Here is a 19,856-nt window from a genome sequence, read left to right as displayed (position 1 = left end):
CACCCAGAACACACGCTCTAAAAAAACAAGAAGTCACTTTTTTTTTTTTTTAAACCTGTCCCGTTTGGTTCTTTTGCCATCAGAATTATTGTCTAAAGGCGAAGAAAGATGCCCAACGGATTTACTTTACCAAATGGACCATCCCAGCCTTGCCGTAATGGTCCATTTGATTCACCTTTTATTGTTTATTTTATTTTGACTTGCTGAATACGGGACAGACTTGACTGGTGGAAAGAAAGGGGAGAAAGAAAGAGGGAAAGAAAAACAGCTGAGAAGAGGGACGGGGGAGAAGGGCAAAAACCAAAAACCAACAGAATAAGCAGACAAAAAATACATATATCGATCACCTGGATCACCTGTTGAGAAAGAAAAAAAAGAAAGCAAGCAGAAGAAAACGAGAGTAATAAACATCATCACAATGATATATGGGAATATGACAGTAAATACTAAATATTAAACATTATTGTGCAGCACGTAGGATCGACAGCGCACAGTGTGCTTTGAGGTAGGAGCCAAAAAGGGTGTAGTTTGTGTGTGTGATCACCCGTGTGTGCACCTGTGAGCATGAACGCGCTTGTTTTTAAAAGGTTCCTTCATGTAATGATCTGCTAGAGGGTGTGGGGGGGCCACTGCCCCGTCCTCCAGGGCATGAAGCAGGTATGGAGGAGATCAAAACTCCAGACATCCAGAGGCCCCCAGAACACAAGAGACCAAGGAAGACCAACAGAGGGGCAGCCGCGCCACTATCCCAGAAAGAGCTGAGGAGAGTCCCAGATGAGGGGTCACTCAGCAGCCGCGGAGCAGAAGCCGGGGGGGTTGCAGTGACGTGCCCGTGAGCTCCGCCGGCAGCCAGCTGTGCCTGAGTGACCGAGCCCCGGGCTGAGAGGCCGAGGGCACCCCATCCCCGAAGTGGCCCGAGCGAGCCCCAGGCTCCAGGCCCCGATAAGCAGCCGCCAAGGAGTGAGCCGGTGGGTACCCGGGCGCCCACCCCCGGACACAAAGAACCACCAACGCACCGATGTCTGAGGGCGTCTGCCACCGGCAGGGGAAGTGGTGGGGGGAGATGGGCCTCCAAACCTTGGAGGGCCTGAGATGTCCCCAGAGAGGTGGGGTCTGATACCCAACCTGACATAAAGACACAGACAAACAGGCACACACAGATACAAACATCTATTCCCACCCTCATGCTCTCATATACAATTACTCAACACTCACCCAACGTGGAGACGGACATAAAGAGACGCTGTACACACAATCACACTCCCCAAGCGTACTCTAAGCCCTGGGTCTAGGTACCCTTGCCCCTGGAGGGGGAAACTGCGCCCAGACCCAGGTGATGTTACCCTTTTCCCTGCGGTGGGGAGAAGCAGACTGCCCCGACTCCGCAGCAGCAGGGAGGCCCCACATACCAGACCCCAGTCGGACGGCCAACTCCTCCTCCTAGCCCCCCCGCTCCAGCAGGCCGCAGAGAACGGGGGTGTAGGAAGACTCCAAACCTCCCTCCACCCGCTCTTATGTAGTGTTGATGTATGTGTGTTCTAAGGTGCATTTAAAACCCAGGAGGGCATGGAGCTACCTGCCAGAGCAGCAGGTAAGCGTATAGCCCCTCCTGCTAGCCCTCAGTGTCTACGTGTATTTAAAATTGAGAGGTGGGCAACGACGCCAGGGGTGAGGTGTACACCCTGATGGTAATTTGGAATCCGTGTAGCGTGCCCACCCCCAAGATCCTATATGTATGTGTAATGAGAGTGTGAGTAATGTGAATGTCTAAGTTGTGGGATAAAATTGAGGCAGAGGCAGCCAGAAGGGGACAGAGGGGGGGGATGTCTCCTCTGCACCCTGGTGACACACCCCTACCCCAAGGCCCTGCATGTGTGGGTGATTGTGGTGGAGCGGGAAGAGGGAGGCAGCTGGAGATGGGGAGGGAAGGAAGGGAGGGGCAAGTGACCCCTCCCTGGGGCCAGCTCCCCCGCTGACCCCAGTAGGCACCCCCATACTCTGCAACCCGCCAGGGAAAGGGGGCCCAGGCCCATCCGGACCGGGGCCCAGTGCAGCAACGCCGCCCGGCCCCACAGAGCCCGGGACAGTCCACCCGACCCCACCACAGAGAAAACTGCACCCACCCCATCATCCACTCATCTTCCAGACTACACAAGACAATAGACGCCCAGGCTGAGATCTTCCTCCACCTCTCCTGTATCTCCCCCTCCTGCAGAGAGAGTTCCTGAAGAGAGGAAATCTCCTGCAGGATTTGACAACCTCCCCCACCAGTTGAAGAGCCCCTTCAACTGGTGGGGGGGCTCTTCAACAAGAAGTCACTTGAGGGAACACCAGGAAAGAGTTTACAACAAAGTCAAGACAGAAAGCGGTTTTAAGAAACCAGGAACGCCTTTTGGATCCTGTTTAAGAAAACAGGCGTGTGATTGGTGGAGGTCTGCTCCTCCTTTAACCACAGCTGCAGTCCTTCAGCTTTTCATGGAAACCAGAAACGGTTCAACGAGGGCGTCCTCACTCAAGCGCTGTGTTGGACTTTTCACAAACCTGAACAGGTATATATTTATAAAAGCATTTAATGTCATGATGTCATAGCTGCATGACTTTGATCTTGGTTTAAATTTGCAGAGATATTCAGCTCAGTTATTTATAAAATGACGACAAAAGAAGTTACTGTTCAGAGACAGTGGATTGGCACATGTAAACCTCAGACTTTATTACACCGTGATGTCGACACTCGTAGTGTTACAAGTCTTTGGACAACAGAAGCTCTGATTACCTTCAGTCTGTTCAGAAACTGTGAGGATAGTTTAGTGTTTTAATATCCCTTTTTAAACAGCCCGCATTCATTAACAAAAAAGATGGAGGAAAACGATCCCTGCCCGGATCTCCACATGTGACTCTGGAATATAACCTGAGGGGTCGGTGATTGGATTCAGCAGGACTGGGTGACGTGTTTGGATGAATGTGGTTTTTGGTAGTTTTCAGTATTATTCATTCTAAAAGAGAAAACAAAGATGAGGCCTTCAAAGCACACGACCCATAATTCCTGCGTAAAACATGAGGGGACAGCTGGTCCTGTAACTGCCCGATACCTCAATGTGCCTCATAAATACAAAACCCATCACTACTCTATGCACCCTCCACACACACACACGCATACACACTCTCTTTAATGGGGGAGGGAGGTCTGGTGCATCTCCTTTTTATTTTTTTTGTTTGAAGTCACACTGACTGTTCGTGGTCCTGATGATGCGTCTGTCCGCTGTAGTCCTGCTCTTTGTCTCCACGACTCGCTGATCCAGGATCACTGGTATCATGAACTCATCCACAGGCTCTGTGTGCTCACTCACCTACAGGCAGGGTGATGTTTTGGAGGGCGAGTGGTTCGTTACAGGCATCACAGACTGGTGTCGTACTAAACATGACTAAAGATCAATAAAAGCATCAGTTAGATGCTGGAATCAAAACAGCCACATCCCGTGGTCTTTAGAGGGACTGTTTGTGCTTCCAAGCATCGGATTGCTGCTTGGATAAGACACCAAAAACCGTTCTGCTAATTAATGCTGCAGAATAATAAGCTTCATGATAATAGTGAAGCTAAACTTCAACACCTGTGTAGGCTTCTGGTTTGAGCCACTTTGTAAAGGGAGTAGTACACACCTGTGCTAAAAGCGTCAGGTGTTCTTAATAATAGTATACAGTATCAATAAGCTAATAAGACTAAATATACCTCAAAGCCTGCCGCTTCGTGATGTGCTCACCTGAGAATCTGTAGAAAAACTGCACATTTTCCAGAGTAGGTAGCCTGGGGCATGTTTAAATCAAGGTTACCATGGCAATATGCTGTAGTTAGGTGAGCCAGGTTCATGATACCAGTAAACCTGGATACCAACTAACACTATTACTCACATGTGATTGGAGGCCTCTGCTGTGTGCTGGTCTGAAGCATTAGGTTCTGAGTTGTGCAGTATCACCGGGTGTAGCAATAGAAAATCCAACCACCTCAGGGGATCCTCATTTTCACAAAAGGGACGCCAGCACATGACAGTGTAAATACATGAACACGTGTCCACACAGTGTGACAGTTTTACTGTGTGGGGTAGCAAACCTGCAGTGTTAAACAGAAGTTCTGTGTTTAGACGAGACCCGTAGAGTAACCCCGCCCCCGTCTGTGCAAACATGCAGTTGTGCCGCTGTGTCACCAGCGACCAGTCAAATCAATGCAATCACTGTTGTTGGATCAATTATAAAAACTTTATTTTATAAACGTGAAAAAAAACCTGCTGTTACGATAAAATCCAGGCAATAAAATCTAAATGGATACTGGACATTTGTGTTGTTTTTTTTTTCTCATGTTCAAAATGAATTAGAGGCTCACGGGTCCAACACGAGGCTGTAATATAACCAGGATTCACACTGTAACACCATCAGTCAACAAAACGCTGCCGGTGCAGCTTCTCTGTCACACACGATAAATAAAAAGAAGGCAGGAGAAGCTGTCGCGTGGTTATCTCTGACTGCTGCTGCTGCTGCTGGTGGAGGCCTGGCTGGAGTTGGGGAGGGAGTGGGCCTCTCTGTACTGCTGAGTCCAGGTCTTGGGGTCCTGTTCATGAAGCTGAGATCAGACACACAAACCATCATTAGTGCCCGCAGCTTCATCTGCAGGTGTAGGCGTGCTCTGCTCGGCAAACTTACTTCACCCATGAACTCCAGGATTTTGGCTTTCGACACCTCTGCGTCGGCGCGCTGACCCCAGCGAAACTCGTGCTCAATGGGCTCCGTGTGGGGGATCCGCACGTACTCCAGGTACCTGCGCACACACACGCACACACACATACCGACTGTAGCCTCACAGGACTCAAACTGAGCGTTAACAGAAAAGATGCTGAGTAAATGATTGTGTGCTCCTGAACACGAGCAGCGAGCTCCTCTTCACATCTTATAGAATAAAACATGATCGTCCTATAAACTAAGGTCAGGTGACCTGAAACGTCCAGCATCGATGCTGATCATCACATCTGGATACAGAAGTCGAGGCCTCCCAACAGGACTTGTGATCCTCTGCCTGATTATTTATGAGCTGATCTATGAAACTGCAGATAAATGGACATTTAAAGCAGTAAAGAGACGTTATGAGTGCTGATGGGACAGGTGGGCTGAGTGCGATCCACCACCTGTGACGATAACAAGTAAATTCAGCCGATAAATCTGTTCAGTCAGCAAATATCCATTAGTCTTAAATCCTTATCCAACGGGTTCACTTACAGTTGTTGCGCCTGTTTCCACTGACAGCTGTGGGTCTAATTTAAGGGTAAATTAAAATTTCACACCTGTATTTTTTTTTGATGAAAACCACTTTAAAAACAAAAAACCTCAACACCAACAGGATCCTTTTAATCCAGACTGAGGAGTAATCACGTTGAATAATCATTATGAAACATCAGTGATGCTGCCAGCACATAGCATGGAAGTCTGAGTCTTCAGGTTGTAAAATATAAACTGCAATAAGACAAATGCTGAAAATAAAAAAGCACTTTATGAAATCCACTACAGCCTGTTTTTGTAGGAAAGCAGCGATGCATCGTATGAAAACAGACGCAGAAAATTAACTGAAGACAAAATGTCAAAGAAATGCGAACTCAAACACAGGCTGTGTTTTTTCCGTGTGGAAATACGGCGGGCATAAAGTTTGGGAATGTTGGAGCGAGCTGTTCCAGGCACAGTGCTGCGGTGCTCTGGCCTCCTGCGCACTCCTGCTGCTCTGTGGTGTGGTATAAACCAGAGTCTACGGTCTGACAGACGCTGGCTCTGAACACACCAGTGACTACGACTACAGCGACCCCGCCAGGCTCGAACCCGCGACCTTCTGCTCACGCAGCAGTGCCTTTAGAAGCCTGAGCCATCATCAGACTGCAGGACGCAGGTACATCACACCTGCCCCGTGCTTTCAAATGTGGGGGAGGGGTTTAGATACCATCAGGTAATCGGATTACAACCAGTTCAACACAGTAACTTCACATCTCAATCAGAACTTTAATCATTTGTGACTGACCCCAGCGCGACCCGGTTACCACGGTGACAGAGCTCGGGTTGCTTCCTACCTTTGACGCACAAACTCGTCTGTGACCATCTTCCTCACGTCACCAAACTCCTCGTGCTTCTCTCTGCGCACAGCAAACAGAAACGTTTAAAGTCAGATTTGTGCCGACTCCTAACGGGCAGCTGTGCGCCGACTGATGGGGCGTGGCCTCACCCCGGGTCCACGCGCAGCTTCTTCAGAGTGTTCCAGATCAGATCTGTACGACGAGGGAAGACAAACGTGTCAAACTTGTGTCGTTCCACAGATGAACTCGCCTTTATTTTATTCAAAGCAGACTGAAACTCACTCTCTCTGACGACACCGCCTTTCATGAAAATGACGCTGAGGATCGCTAACAGCAGACCCATCTTTGGATTGGACGGGCTCCTACGCGTCACAGGAAACAGACACTTGTTACACAAATGCAGGTTTTCTGATGACGGACTCGTGTTGGCTGTGTCAGAGTCTAAAACATGCAGGTATTCAATAATTAAATCCTGCTGCTCGTACTCGCCGGCATCAGCGTTTAACTGTTTGGGTTGTGATGTAACACATGATGTCACCACTAGATGGGGCTGCAGTCTCTGCCCACTTTCTAAAGTTTAAAGTTAAAGACCTCAGACTCCTGCACACAGCGCACACAAGGACACAAACATTTGTACTGCTGATGTTTAGACACTCGTTTCCCCGGTTTATGAATATATGCATGAATACTCACCTGATCGGCGAGGCTTTGTCAGGCGTCTCCAAATTATTGACCAATATGTACATTTTATTTTTAGGGTCGATTTCCACCAGCTTCAGGCCGAACACCTGGACAGAGCAGCAGAGGAGCGCAGCGCTGAGACAGTTTCACTGTCAAATCGTGAATCGTGACGCCGATCACCTCCAACTCTACAAACCTGGTCAAACGTCCGCGCCGCCCTCTTTAAGATCTCGGGGTAAATGTTTCGGTAGTCCTTCACCACGTGTTTCACCAGGTCTGAAACGGCACAGAGGAGACGTCATCCTTCATTACTGTGCATTATGGGACATCCACGGCTGCGAGCGAGGTTTTAAAACACCGCAGACTCACAACGTCTTCTTCAGAACCCGACACGACACACTGAGGACTTTTAATATTTTTTAAAAACAAACCTATATGTGACTGCTGTTCCTCTCTGATCCTATTCTACACAAACAGGCCTGAAACAGTCCGTTTTCAGTTTAAGCCTTTGAGCTGGAATAACTTTATATTTTCATTTGGTTTTATTTGAGAATTTTCAGACAGGCTGTAATCACACAAGAGGAACGCTCAAGGTTAAGAACAAAGTTTGAGAAAACCCCTCTTGTTTTCTGAGGAAACTAAAACCTGGAGAAGTCCAGCTGCTGAACTCATTTCCCAGATGTTTATGGACTGTAGTTATGAGATGAGTGGATGCTGCACAGTGGGAAACATACTTATGAGACATGCTGCTGCTATCAAATCCAAATACTTTCTTAAAATGATAATCTTCTCACTTAAACGATGCGTTTAAGAAGCAAACACATCGTATCGAGCGTCAACACATGAACAAACTTCAGCAGCCTCTCAGTTTTCGAGGCACACTTCTGTTCCTCAGCGCTCAGTTTAACTGTTACTCCTGTTTGATTCACAGCTCAGCTGATAGAAACCTCGGAGGGTTTTTCAGTGGAAAGCTGTCGTGTATTCAAAGAGACGCGGCATCAAACGCTCCCTGGTGGTTCTGTCTGTACCTGCTCGCCGTACAGGCATCTTCTTCTGGTCCTTCACCAGGAAGTACTGCACCACCTCAGCAGTCTGCAGACAGACGAGTGACAGAAAAAAACATTAAATACATTTTACTGATCATTAAGAATCAAACTCTGGATTTCTCCTTGTTCTGTACCTTTTGGTCGACCTGTGCAGGTGTGAGCTTCTCCAGCCCTCTCTGCACCTGTGATGTACTCGGCTGAGTGAAGGCCACGTCATCATCCTCGTCCTGAGCCACCAAGTTGCCGGTGTGTCTCTGTGTGGGAAAAATGTTGTCTGAAATCAGTCTCCATGAAACTCACTGAAACCCTCAGATTCTGCTTTCTTTTCTGTACGGTAACTTTGACTTTTATAGGCTGGCTGTGCAAAAGCTCTGGGAGAAGATGGAGACACGATAGGGTTCTTGCAATAATCGCCAAACGGACAGACCTCCAGAGGGTCAACGCCAAAAACCATCAAGTCCAACCAATCAAAGCTACTAGGTCTCAAAGAGAAGGAGCAGCAATCAATGAGCTCCTGGCCTCCATGCTGCCCCAAGCATCTGACTGCATCAGTCTGAGACGAGGTGGCAGTGACGCTACATTCACACTCAGCCTCCTTTGCTATGAAAAAATTTCCCGACAACGTCAGTGCCCTGTTTCTTTCAGAAGATCGGCTTGGAGCACACGCAACTTTAAAAAAAAATCACTGGGAAGAGAGATCCAGCAGCCGAAACCAGTTCAGGATGGTTATGGTTGGTCTGAGCTCGCAGCCGGAACCCTCCACAGGTCAAAATCTTGGCTTTGCTGCTACGCTTAGACCTCAAAGTCGCAGCCCGTATATTGATGTCAAGAAATATAACACAGTTTGGCCCTTAAAGTGACTTTTTCTGTTAGGGAGGATTTGTTTGTTGTTGAGTGCAATGTTAAAATACATTTTTCTAATGATTTAACATGAAGGTGATATGAGCAGAGAGCACAAACATGCTGAGGGATCGGCTGTGTTAGTTCAGTGAGAGTCACAAACTAATGTGAACATTTGTGTCTGTGTTTGTATTTTGTTACATACGAACAAAGTGTGTCTGTCCAGAAATAGAGGACTGGTGTGTTTATTTGGTAGTTCAATGAAATCTTCAGTTAGTTTGCAGTTTTGTCTTGTTATACAAAATTGGAATAAAAAATAAAAAACAAACAAAATGCTACACTTTTGGAAATATTTGTTTGTGTTTTCTTCTTGTTTGTTTGGTTGTTTTGTACTATTTGAACACTAAAGTGAGATGACAGTGCCAGCAAGTTTGAGACCCCTGACTTCGACGAAGTGCCGATGACCCTGAGGTACCCCGCTGAAGATGTGGAAGGGTTTCCATTAAAGTGACATTCAGACTACCTCACCGCCATCAGGGACCGGCCTGTTCGTCCAGCTGCTTCAGCGGTTTCTGCTCGTGGCATCTCTGATGTTTGTCAGCCTTTGTTTATGGAAACCATGCAAAACATTTTCCAGAGCAAACATCCAGAGAGCCGGAGCTTGCTTCTGTCCCTCTGCGTCACAGACATTAAATTACTGCACTTAAATCAAACTCTATATCCCATGATGCTGAAGCGCCTACAATTGGGACACGTGGAGTGGATGTAATATTAGTTTGGCTTCAGTTTTTTTTTTTTTTTTTAAACAGTAGTTACAGTGGTAATTATTTATCAAACTACTCCTGTGAATATTTCTTCCATGCAGGAAAAAAGATTCACAGTTTGAATCTTTTGTCCTGCGTGGGTCACTGTTTTCCAGCTGCAGTGGTTTTGATCTGGACGTGGTCTCGAGTTCACCACTTTACTCTAGCGCTTCTCATTACTGTAACACTGCAGACACTCGGAGTGAAAAGGATTTCTTCTGTGGTAGAAATGAAGGACTTACTCTCTGAGAGGAGCTCTGTGTGCTGGACGGTCTTTTCCTCTGCGTCATGGCGACACACCGCCTGATAAAGGAGACAGGTAGGGTGAACAGATGTCCCTCTTTAGGTTGGACTGCACAGTATTTTTCTTCCTGGCCCCCTGCGCCACATCTCGAATGGTTCTGCAGTACATGCACTTTTCTAAAGTCTGACTTTCACATACACGAAGGGGAGGCGGTTTATCATTATCTGAAGATGATCAGCCTGTCACCAAAGGTCATTCTGTTTGCAGCTTTGCAGGAAATTATGGTGTGAGGTGATACAGCATGTGCATCATCACTGGATTAAAAATGGTAAAACTGTCAGATGTGTCTTGAAGAAGGTTTGTGATTCAGGGATACATCCCAACTGGAACAGAGGAACTGTCACCAGACAGAAGAGCAACTGAAATAACAGTGAAGCCAAACACAATACAGGAGTATTTAAGGCCATGATGTATTTACAAAGGAGGAAAGAATTATTTGACCTCATTCCTAAATTTATAAGTTTGCTCTCCTACAAAGAAACAAACAGTCTAATTTTTATGGCAGTTTTATTTTAATAGAAAGAGAATCACCCACCCCCCTTCCCAAAAAAACCATTACATAAAAGTTATAACATAATTTGAATGTTATTGGTTGAAATATGGTTGAGGTCATCCTGTACCCTCTGCAGGAAAGCAGCCCACAGCATGTTTCAGCCTCCGTGATTGGCTGTTCCGTCTCACTCCATTAAAATCAAACTACTGTAAAAATCAGTTTGTTCATTTCTTTGTAAGCGAGCAAACCTAGTTAGATCTGAAATTTCAGACTCAGCGCTGACCTGTCCCACACAAACACAGTGTTTACCCCACATTCACTTTGTTGGGACCTGATCACCGTAGCTACACCGCGTGTGTGTGTGTGTGTGTGTGTGTGTGTGTTTCTCTGTGTGTTTCGGCGCGTTTTAAACGAGAAAGTCTACAGGCTGAACAAAAACAACAACCCGGAAGTGGCCACAGATCGTTTACGCGAAAAGCAGAGCAGAGAGCGTTGCTAACTACGTGCCCTAAAATACTTCACCCGGAGTTCCCGGGATACAGCGTGGCTAACAGAAGATTCACATACTCTGTATGTTTTAGAAGATGACTCACTTTGATCCTCCACCGGTTCCAAACGGTCAAATTCCCGCTAATGGGGCTTGTAGGCGCCTGCTGATGACGTCATTTGCACTTGCCGCTTTTCCTTTCCGTTTCATTCGACAGAAATGTCGTTGGTTTCAGTCATTAATTAAATATAAATTGATTGATTTTATTTATTTTTTCCCTGTGACAGTTTGAAGGTTTATTATATCGAGAAAATTATTTTTATTTTACAAATTCACCAGAATAATAATGTTCATTAGTTTACGTGTAAAAAGGGACTAATTTGCATAATTACCAATGAACAGAAATATGAACGTTTGATAAAGACATAAATAATCACATTGATATAACTTATGATTAAATTCATTGCACAGGAGGACCCACGTGAGGAACTACTGGAATTTATTCTACAGACTAGCATATTTAAAATGAAACTAACAGAAATCCAAGATGAGCTTCATACTTCATTTAGTTAAATTGATATATTTTTTCAGACCTCTGCACCTGTTGACTTTTCGTCGGCTGTTAGCTTCTGTGATTGGTAGGAAGAGCACATGTGTAATTTTGAAATGAGATTATTAACTTATAATAAAACTTTTTATAATAAGTTAAAAAGTCTTCTCGGTATTCCATTGGAAAGTGTACCAGCCTCTGTATGAGATAAATGTAACTGTCCATACTGAAGACGAAGCTACAGACCCTTTCATCCGACTATGAATACCTCCATGTCATCCTCTGGATGAGGAAAATAATTTCCATTATTATTACTTTTAAAAATTATATTTAAAGTCCCATGTTTATTGTTGCACCAGTCTGATATTCGAGAACATAAAAATTGCTGAAAAAAAAGTGTTTCAATCTTAGAAATTCTGGATTTGAACAGTTTCAAAAGTAAAATACTGTATGTACTTTTAATTCATCACCATTTTTAATTGTCATCTTAGACTGTTTATTTAGGCTAAACAATGTGCTACATGAGATTTTAGAGTTTTATTGAATAAATGATTTTATAGGAAAATATGCAAGTCACAGTAATTAACGTGTGAACAAGAAGCACAAACATCCACCGAGGCATCTCGCTCTCTGGGCAGTACTTACTGTTAAGGGAATAATATTCTATTTTTCTATAAACATGTAAGAGTGGATAACTTTGTAAACAACCGGATATGAATAACTTGAGGTTATTATATAATAATAGAGCTCTCTCTCTCTTCCTCTTGAAAATACTTTCCTTAAAGATTGAACACATTTTAGGATCAATAAAGGCAGAAATGTAAAAGTGAGGTCAGAGGTCAAATGTAAGACAATATTAGATAGATAGATTAGATTAGATAAAACTTTATTAATCCCTTGGGTGGGTTCCTCTGGGAAATTCGGTTTCCAATAGCACAGCACCGACAGAAGTTACAGAACGTGAGCAGAATACTATATATACACATATATAAATACAGACATATTTAAATAAAATATATGAAAGGGATAAATAGAATAAATAGGAATAAGAATACAAGGGAATTGCACATTTCAAGTATTGAAGTCTATTGCACCGTTGGATATTAGCAAAAAGTATTGCACAGTGAAGTGAAGAGGCACTGCAGCTTAGTTGTTCCCCCCTCCCTTGTCCTCCTGTTTCCCCTCCCTCTCCCCTCCAGAGAGGAGTTAAACAGTCTGATGGCGTGTGGGACAAAGGAGTTTTTAAGTCTGTTGGTTCTTGATTTTGGGAGAAGCAACCTGTCACTGAACAGACTCCTCTGGTTGTTTATGGCTGTGTGCAGAGGATGCCCAGCATTGTCCATAATGTCCATCAGTTTCTTTAATGTCCTTTTCTCTGCCACTGTCACCAGAGTGTCCAGCTATTAGGATGCAACTATGATGTGAGAATCCCCATATACCAGTATCCTTTCCTTCATGTAGCCAGTACGAACAAACAAGCAGAATCTTAAGCACAGTTTTAAAGATAAAAGACGTTTTGTCAAAGTTTGATGTTATTTGACCTTGAATAAGAGGTCAGAGGTCCAAAGTACCACAATATTTACAATCCCCATATATGATTCCCTATTTTTATCCACTTCCTTGTTATTGTTGTCAATATAAACAATGTGAATGAGAAGTTTAAAATAGCCCTATACAGCATTATCATCATTTTGACCTTCAGCTCGATCCACTGACCTTGAAGGAGACGTCAAATGTGGCGTATTTTATATGTTTTATGTTACTTTGTAGATCTTGATGATACATACCACACTTTTGGGAATCATAGTTTCTTTTGGCCATTTTCCACCAATAACTCCTGAAGATGACCTTGAAGACGCTGGTGGATGGAAGCTGAATTTCAATGGACGGTTAACATGACGCCATCTGCAACCCTGCAAAGTTTGATCTGAATTTATTCAAAACTCTCGTGTTTTCAGATGGGATGACACGCAAACACTGCCGAAAGCAGAACCTCCTCAGCAGAGGTAAGGAAGTCCTTTCAGCAGTGAAGGACCCTCAGGTGTACTATTGCAGTGTAGTATTTTTACTTTGGACATTATTAAGAAATCAAATCTTTCGTCCTGTGAACACCAGAGGGCGCTGTCTCCCCTGTTTCAACCTCACCTGTGAATACACCTGCGGCAGATTTTTATGAACTACAAAAATATAAAACGCAGTGGTTTAAAGTGCGCCATATGACTAAAGCAAAGAGTTTATGGACATGTGAAGGGGTGACTGTGAAGATAAATTATTTACAGGAAAAAACTGTTCTTCTCGTTTCCGCTCAGCTCTGAGAGACAAAGTCCACGGAGAGACACACTTAGACACACACAGACAGACCCACAGACAGACAGCTGACAGTCGCACACTCCCCTCCCGGGACAGCGGCGGTGTGAGGTGGTGAGGTTCCCCGGCTGTGTGCTCGGGCCATGCGGGGTCAGCGGGATGGAGGAAAAGCCCAGAGTGTCTCCGTTCAAGAACTTCGTGGCTGGGGGTGTCGGAGGAGCGTGTCTGCTGCTGGCCGGACACCCACTGGACACCATCAAGGTGAGAGCTGCAGCCCCAGCCGAGCTTCAACGCAGCTTATTTAGATCTTTAGACACAAACATTCAGTCCACGTGTGTCCGTGTGGGGGGGTTCTCAGGTGTTTAATGTTTCTGAGGAAGTCACAGGAAATGTCAGAGATCGTGTAGGTGCTGAAGAGATTACCGACAAATCAGCTTAAACTGTTGCCGAGGCGGCCACCTGAACACGGAATAATGAGGCTGCTCAGAGCCTGCGGGAGACTGTCGAGGAAATGTCACAGCGTGGGTACAAAGTGTGCAGCTCAAACTCACGAAGTTAAAATCAGATTTATGACATAAAACAAAGTAATGCCATGAAGCATCACATTTATTGAACACATCACAACAATTAGCTGGAAACGTCTCATTATTCTCACTATAGCATTTTCACCTTTTTAAAAAACAAACAAACAAACTTATAACTTAGTTTTTTTAAGTAATAACTGCAAATGATTTGTGTAACTTTATTATTCACATATAGTAACTTTGAATGTGCAGAAACATATCGTTACAACATGTACGTTATTTTTAATCCAGATCTTTTTCTAATCTATCTAAACCACGTCAGTGTGTTTGTGTGCGACACACTGAGTCTTTGTGAAGATACAGTTTGATCACATCATCATCACAGTAACCGTCACATGAGCGCAACACCGCCCTGTTTATCGGTGACAGAGCAGCAGATGTTAGTGGGTGTCTCCTCCTGTCTGACAGCACTCAGCAATCCTCCTGTGTGTGTGTGTGTGTGTGTGTGTGTGTGTGTGTAATTCTTCTTATTTAAACTGTGTGTTTCAGGTGAGACTACAAACACAGCCCAAAGCCGCTCAGTATGTGCTCTACACAGGAACGTATGACTGCTTACGCAAGACCGTATCCAAAGAGGTGAGCGCTTTCTGCTTATTACAGCGGACAGTCACACAGACCAGAGCCAATAGTCAGCTCTGTTTTCAACATGTGACACATCAACTGAAGTACAGACACTTCAATAAAAACTAGAAACTCATTTAAAATCTTGTGTGTGTGTGTGTGTGTGTGTGTGTGTGTGTGTGTGTGTGTGTGTCAGGGCATCCTTGGTCTCTATAAAGGTATGGGGGCTCCCCTGGCAGGTGTGGCTCCTATGATGGCCATCAGTTTCTTTGGGTTTGGTCTTGGAAAACAGCTCCAACAGACGGCCTCTGGAAAACCGCTCACGTTAGTACAAACACACACACACACACACACACACACACACACACCTTCAGAGAGCTGTGCATAAATGAATGCTGCAAACATCAATGAGCTGAAGCAACGCTGTGAAGACAAGTGGGATAAAACTCCTCCACAGTGAGGTGACAGACTCATGAAGTCATGCAGGAAACCGTCGCTTCAGCTCATTCCCGTTAAAGCTGCTGAATCATGAGGTGCATTTATTCTCACACACAGCTTCTGCTTTTTGGCTTCATTTTTGTTTAAGAGTGAGTCGGTGTAAAGTGTCATGTGTTGTTGTTCATCTGAGGCTGAATTGATCCAATTTTAAGACCTGTTTAAAACCTTAGAAGTGACAGAGAGCGTACTTGTTTTTACCCCTGTCTGTGTTTGTAGACTGGAGCAGACCTGTTACACATCCAGCTGTTTTTAAAATAGGCTCAACATCAGTAATGTGTGAATATCACAGCTAAAAGGGTAGATCTAATCATTAAACGTCACCTTAACCTTCAAACACTCCTCCAGAGCTTACACACTGTCGCTTGTGTGTTTCTCTATATATAACTCTCGCTCTGCCTCCCTTCCTTCTGTTGTCATTCGCTCATTTGAAGCAGCACGCCCCCTTCACACCCCCGTCCTGTTACCCTGACATATATATGAAATGTTAAGCATGAGTTGGAGATTACTGGTAGCTTCTGTCTCACCTCTGAAGACTTTATAGCAACACAGTCATTGTGTCTGTAGTTAAGTGAGCAGTACTACAGTATCCTGTGTTCAGAGAGGACCTGATATCCTTTGTTTCCTGGCACTGATGTTCCACTGGTGGCCATAGTTATAATACTGAGCTCAGTGTATCTACAGTGCTTTTGATTTTATTTTTACATTTTATTACTTTGTTTACCCGCAAAGACCCACTGAGATTTAAAGCACTAAATACATTAAAATACATTACACATAAAATGTTACTAATTATGAAACCTCAGTGATCCAATAACAAGATAACTTCAGTTCAGGCTTCAAACCGCTCTAAACACTCAGTTTGTCAGTTTCTTTTCTACTCTTGGATCTGTATGATGTCATAAATGAGCAGCAGTCTCATTTTTGGTCTAGAAGCCCCACCCACCTTTCAATCCAACCAATTAGAAAGCTATTTTAAGAAGAGTAGCCTTAATCCACCCATCATAGCATGTCCAGTGATCTGATCTCTGAATCTTCATTTATTGTTGTAAGAATGTTTTAAAGCTGCTCTTAAAGATGCTCACGTGTGGAAGTGTGTCCAAATACTCATACCCTCAGGTTTCTTCATCAACATCCTGCTGATGTGCAGCTGACTCACAGGTGTAGCAACAAGAAACTGCTCTTTACAGACTAACTGGTGCAAATATTGCATCTGCAGCTACAGAGGCAGATGTTTCCCTCAGCAGCTGGTGGAGATTCAAAGCGAACGAATATTCAAAAAATCCTGAATTTAAATTGAAAGAATTCTGCAGCTGTGCAGAGATTGTTGTAGAAGCGGATGTTCCAGTGGAAAGAAAGCTGTTTTAAATACATACAAGATCCTGCCGGTCCTGCTGACCAGGGAAATAAAAAATTATATTAATTTAGATCATGGTTCATGATAACTGCCTGGAAGAGTACCCAGGTGTTACTGAGGTGGCTGTCTGGTAGTGAGACTGAGCTTCCATCACCTGTTCTCTTCAGGTACCATCAGATATTCCTGTCCGGCTGTCTGGCAGGAGTCTTCACTACAGTGATAGTAGCTCCAGGAGAGAGGATCAAATGTTTGCTACAGGTAAGTGTGTGTGTGTGTGTGTGTGTGTGTGTGTGTGTGTGTGTGTGTGTGTGATATAATCAGAATCCAAAGTAAACACTTGTTTCATGGCTGATTATAATTTACGATGCTTTTTGAGACCAAATGCTCTTCATTCACAGACACGTGCAGAAGTCGCTCTGCTTACATCTCCAGCTTTAAACATCTATTGTGTAACTTTTATTCATGTGCTCAACGCTAACTCACTGAATGGTTATACCATAACCCAACTAGTTATAAACTAATTTCTATGTGAGGCTTTAATCCAACACATATTTAAACATATTTTAAAAGCATGACTTACACATATATTTATGTATTTAAGTAAATGTTGTGAAATGTGTGTTTTCCAGGTGCAGTCGAGCGGTGGAAGGTCCAAGTACGCAGGTCCGCTGGACTGTGCGGTCAGGCTCTATAAGGAGCAGGGGATCCGCAGCGTCTACAAAGGAACTGTGCTCACTCTCATCAGAGGTACGCTGCACTGTGTTTGTGTATCTGTATGTTTGTGTGTGACAGACAGTGTTGTGTGACCTCGAGCAGAGGAGCTGAGGTGACCGGAGGTTTAGCGATGTGACTGTTTCTCTCTCCATCTCCGTCTCAGACGTGCCTTCTAGCGGTCTGTACTTCCTCACGTATGAATACCTCAAGGACTTCCTGACCCCTGAGGGTCAAAGGTCAGTCTCCATTTGAATAGTTCTAACTCCTATAAAGACCAAAGATTTGTCAGATCTTGTAAATCTGTGCTTTCACTTCTCTCTGTGTGCCAGTGTGTCTCAGCTCAGCACTCCCAGAATCCTCCTGGCTGGTGGTGTAGCCGGAATATTAAACTGGGTGATTGCACTTCCTCCAGACGTGCTCAAGTCCAACTTCCAGACAGGTCAGAGCTGAGTCCTAGTAAACCTAGTATTTTCATTTCATTAGTAGATTTTTAGACCACATAAAAGAAGGACACCACGACATCAGTCACTAGTTTGTGAAGTTTCCAGCTTAGCTTTATTGTCTCCTAATTTGAAGTTTGGTTTGTGAAGTGACTGAAGAATAACGTAACATTGGATGGGTAAACTGTGTGTTTGTGTGTGTAGCTGCTGATGGGAAGTACAGAGGTCTGGTGGACGTCCTGCGAGCGCTGCTTCGAGAAGAAGGACCTAAAGCTCTCTACAAGGGCTTCAATGCCGTTTTCCTGCGAGCCTTCCCAGCCAACGCTGTAACGCTCATTCAAATATTAATACATTCTTATCTTACCACTCATATCAATACAAGTACACACATATTCATCATGGCTTTCTTCTCCTCTCTCCCTCTCAGGCTTGTTTTCTGGGATTTGAGGTGGCTTTAAAGGGCCTGAACCTGCTCGCACCGAGCTGGTGAAAGAAGACAGAAGACCTCAAACAGTCTTGGTGAAATATTATTGTTTAATCTGAAGTGTACTTTTAAACTTTTAAAAATATCTTTTTCAAAATGTGGTGTCTGTGTCTGTGGGAGCAGTGGAAACATGTACAATTTGAGAGACAGCATCCTTTCTATATTCTGTAGTTTGGAGAACACTGAGCTCTTTCCTCACTCTTTTATAATTTGCAGACTGTTTGTAATGTTTGTAAAATATTAGATAAACACTCGAGTTTTACTTAGATAAACATGGTTTTGTAACAATCTATCAGCTCTGCTTAACATGGAGTTATTCTGGTAGAAATCATAGACTCTGTGTGTGAGAGGGACGTAGGCACGATGCAGTAACCAGTGAGCGTCCTCCTCTTTTCACCACCCTAATATTGTTACTGAATGTAACGAGCTGAGGTACTGCGGGACACTCAATCACAAGGTAGACCCGCCCGTAATCCTCCCCTGTTTCCTGGACCATTCTGACTGATGGGACCATAATTTCCAAAAGAAACACCATCTTTTATTTAATAAAACTTGAAAACAGTAACTGAGACCATAAAGTCATCAGCAAAGCGTTTACTGTCCTCAAAGATCGGATGCAGTCAGCACAGTCTTCTTCTTGCCCCCTGCTGGATATTAGAGAGAATGCAGTTTTAAGATCCTTGTGACCCTATGTTCATGGAGTGAATAGGTATGTATGGGCAGATTATTTTTTATTAGTTTTATTCAAAGTGTGTGAATAAAGTCTTCAGTTTGCTGTATAAATAGTCACTGTTTAGCCCAATGCTGCATCCCTAACATGACAAACTGGACCGCTGCACATGAAAGTTTCAGCAAATCTTCATGTCCTGTTGTCTACAAGTTCCAGACCTCTTCTTCTTCTTCCTCTTTTTCACAGCAGATCATCTGCCTTCATCTCCTCCATCTGCCTTTGCATCCTCTTCTGTCACACCAACTCTCTGCATGTCCTCCAAACATGCCTCCCCCCTCTCCTCTTCCTTTGTCTTTGGTCAGTAGTAGCAGAGTTTCCACTACTATCCAGCTGCTCGTATGCACCAGTGCAGTCATAATAATTTTAGGTGTGTCCAGTATCCTGGTATGTACCTTTGAATGTTAAGTACATGCTGTTTATTAGAGAGAATAATACAGTGTGGATGCTACACAGGCACAACTAAGCTCCCAAACAGACATTCCTGGGTGGTGATGAGATACTAGCATCAGTATTGCTTCAGTGTAAGTGTTTAAATAGATGATGTCACTTTAATAGACGTGGTATTGTTTTAAATGGGCCCCTGGCTCCACTGCAGGGACAAAGGGTTGCATCTGCACTTGTATATGAAGGTTTTGAAGAGATCATTTTGCCTCTGCGTGACCTGAACAGGTGTGGAGACCGAACAATTACACAGCAGAAATGATGCAAATACTGTTGCCATAACGGAGCAGAAGAGGTTTTTTTCTTTATGGTCATTTTAAATAACAAGCAAACCTGATGATAATGATGAGACCAAAAATGTTTGTGGGAAATCTAAAGACTGCATTGAACAAAATAAATTCAAATATAAACTGGTTTTACATTTTCTAATTCACTGAG

At 44.1% G+C, this 19,856-nt stretch overlaps 2 protein-coding genes across 4 annotated transcripts; one reads left to right on the top strand and one right to left on the bottom strand.

Annotated features, from left to right (window-relative positions):
• Positions 1-4,232: 4,232 nt before the first annotated feature.
• ndnl2 (necdin-like 2) lies at positions 4,233-10,973 on the bottom strand. Of its 2 annotated transcripts, none has more exons than XM_005477788.4 (11): positions 10,862-10,973; positions 9,714-9,774; positions 7,963-8,082; positions 7,811-7,874; positions 6,979-7,058; positions 6,795-6,889; positions 6,384-6,463; positions 6,251-6,293; positions 6,099-6,161; positions 4,693-4,807; positions 4,233-4,612 (listed from the first exon to the last, which is right to left on the bottom strand). In XM_005477788.4, the coding sequence occupies exons 2-11, from the start codon at positions 9,759-9,761 to the stop codon at positions 4,505-4,507; spliced, it is 816 nt and encodes a 271-aa protein (XP_005477845.1). In that variant the 5' UTR covers positions 9,762-9,774; positions 10,862-10,973; the 3' UTR covers positions 4,233-4,504. The 2 variants fall into 2 exon arrangements, with proteins under 2 accessions (XP_005477845.1, XP_019205305.1); XM_019349760.2 differs by having other exon boundaries at positions 10,836-10,929.
• Positions 10,974-13,541: 2,568 nt separating this feature from the next.
• On the top strand, positions 13,542-19,833 carry si:dkey-150i13.2 (mitochondrial carnitine/acylcarnitine carrier protein). 2 transcript variants are annotated; one of them, XM_025901552.1, is made up of 10 exons: positions 13,542-13,873; positions 14,686-14,772; positions 14,954-15,081; positions 16,777-16,867; positions 17,239-17,356; positions 17,487-17,559; positions 17,653-17,762; positions 17,968-18,089; positions 18,191-18,282; positions 19,164-19,833. In XM_025901552.1, exons 1-9 carry the CDS (start codon positions 13,772-13,774, stop codon positions 18,251-18,253), a joined length of 894 nt encoding a protein of 297 aa, XP_025757337.1. In that variant the 5' UTR covers positions 13,542-13,771; the 3' UTR covers positions 18,254-18,282; positions 19,164-19,833. The 2 variants fall into 2 exon arrangements, with proteins under 2 accessions (XP_025757337.1, XP_003446068.1); XM_003446020.5 differs by having other exon boundaries at positions 13,544-13,873; positions 18,191-19,833.
• Positions 19,834-19,856: the final 23 nt, after the last annotated feature.

This window comes from Oreochromis niloticus, linkage group LG20, assembly GCF_001858045.2.
Source record: "Oreochromis niloticus isolate F11D_XX linkage group LG20, O_niloticus_UMD_NMBU, whole genome shotgun sequence".
NCBI lineage: Eukaryota > Metazoa > Chordata > Actinopteri > Cichliformes > Cichlidae > Oreochromis > Oreochromis niloticus.
The sequence above is the reverse complement of the archived record's forward strand: the minus strand, read 5'-3'. Positions and strand labels throughout refer to the sequence as shown.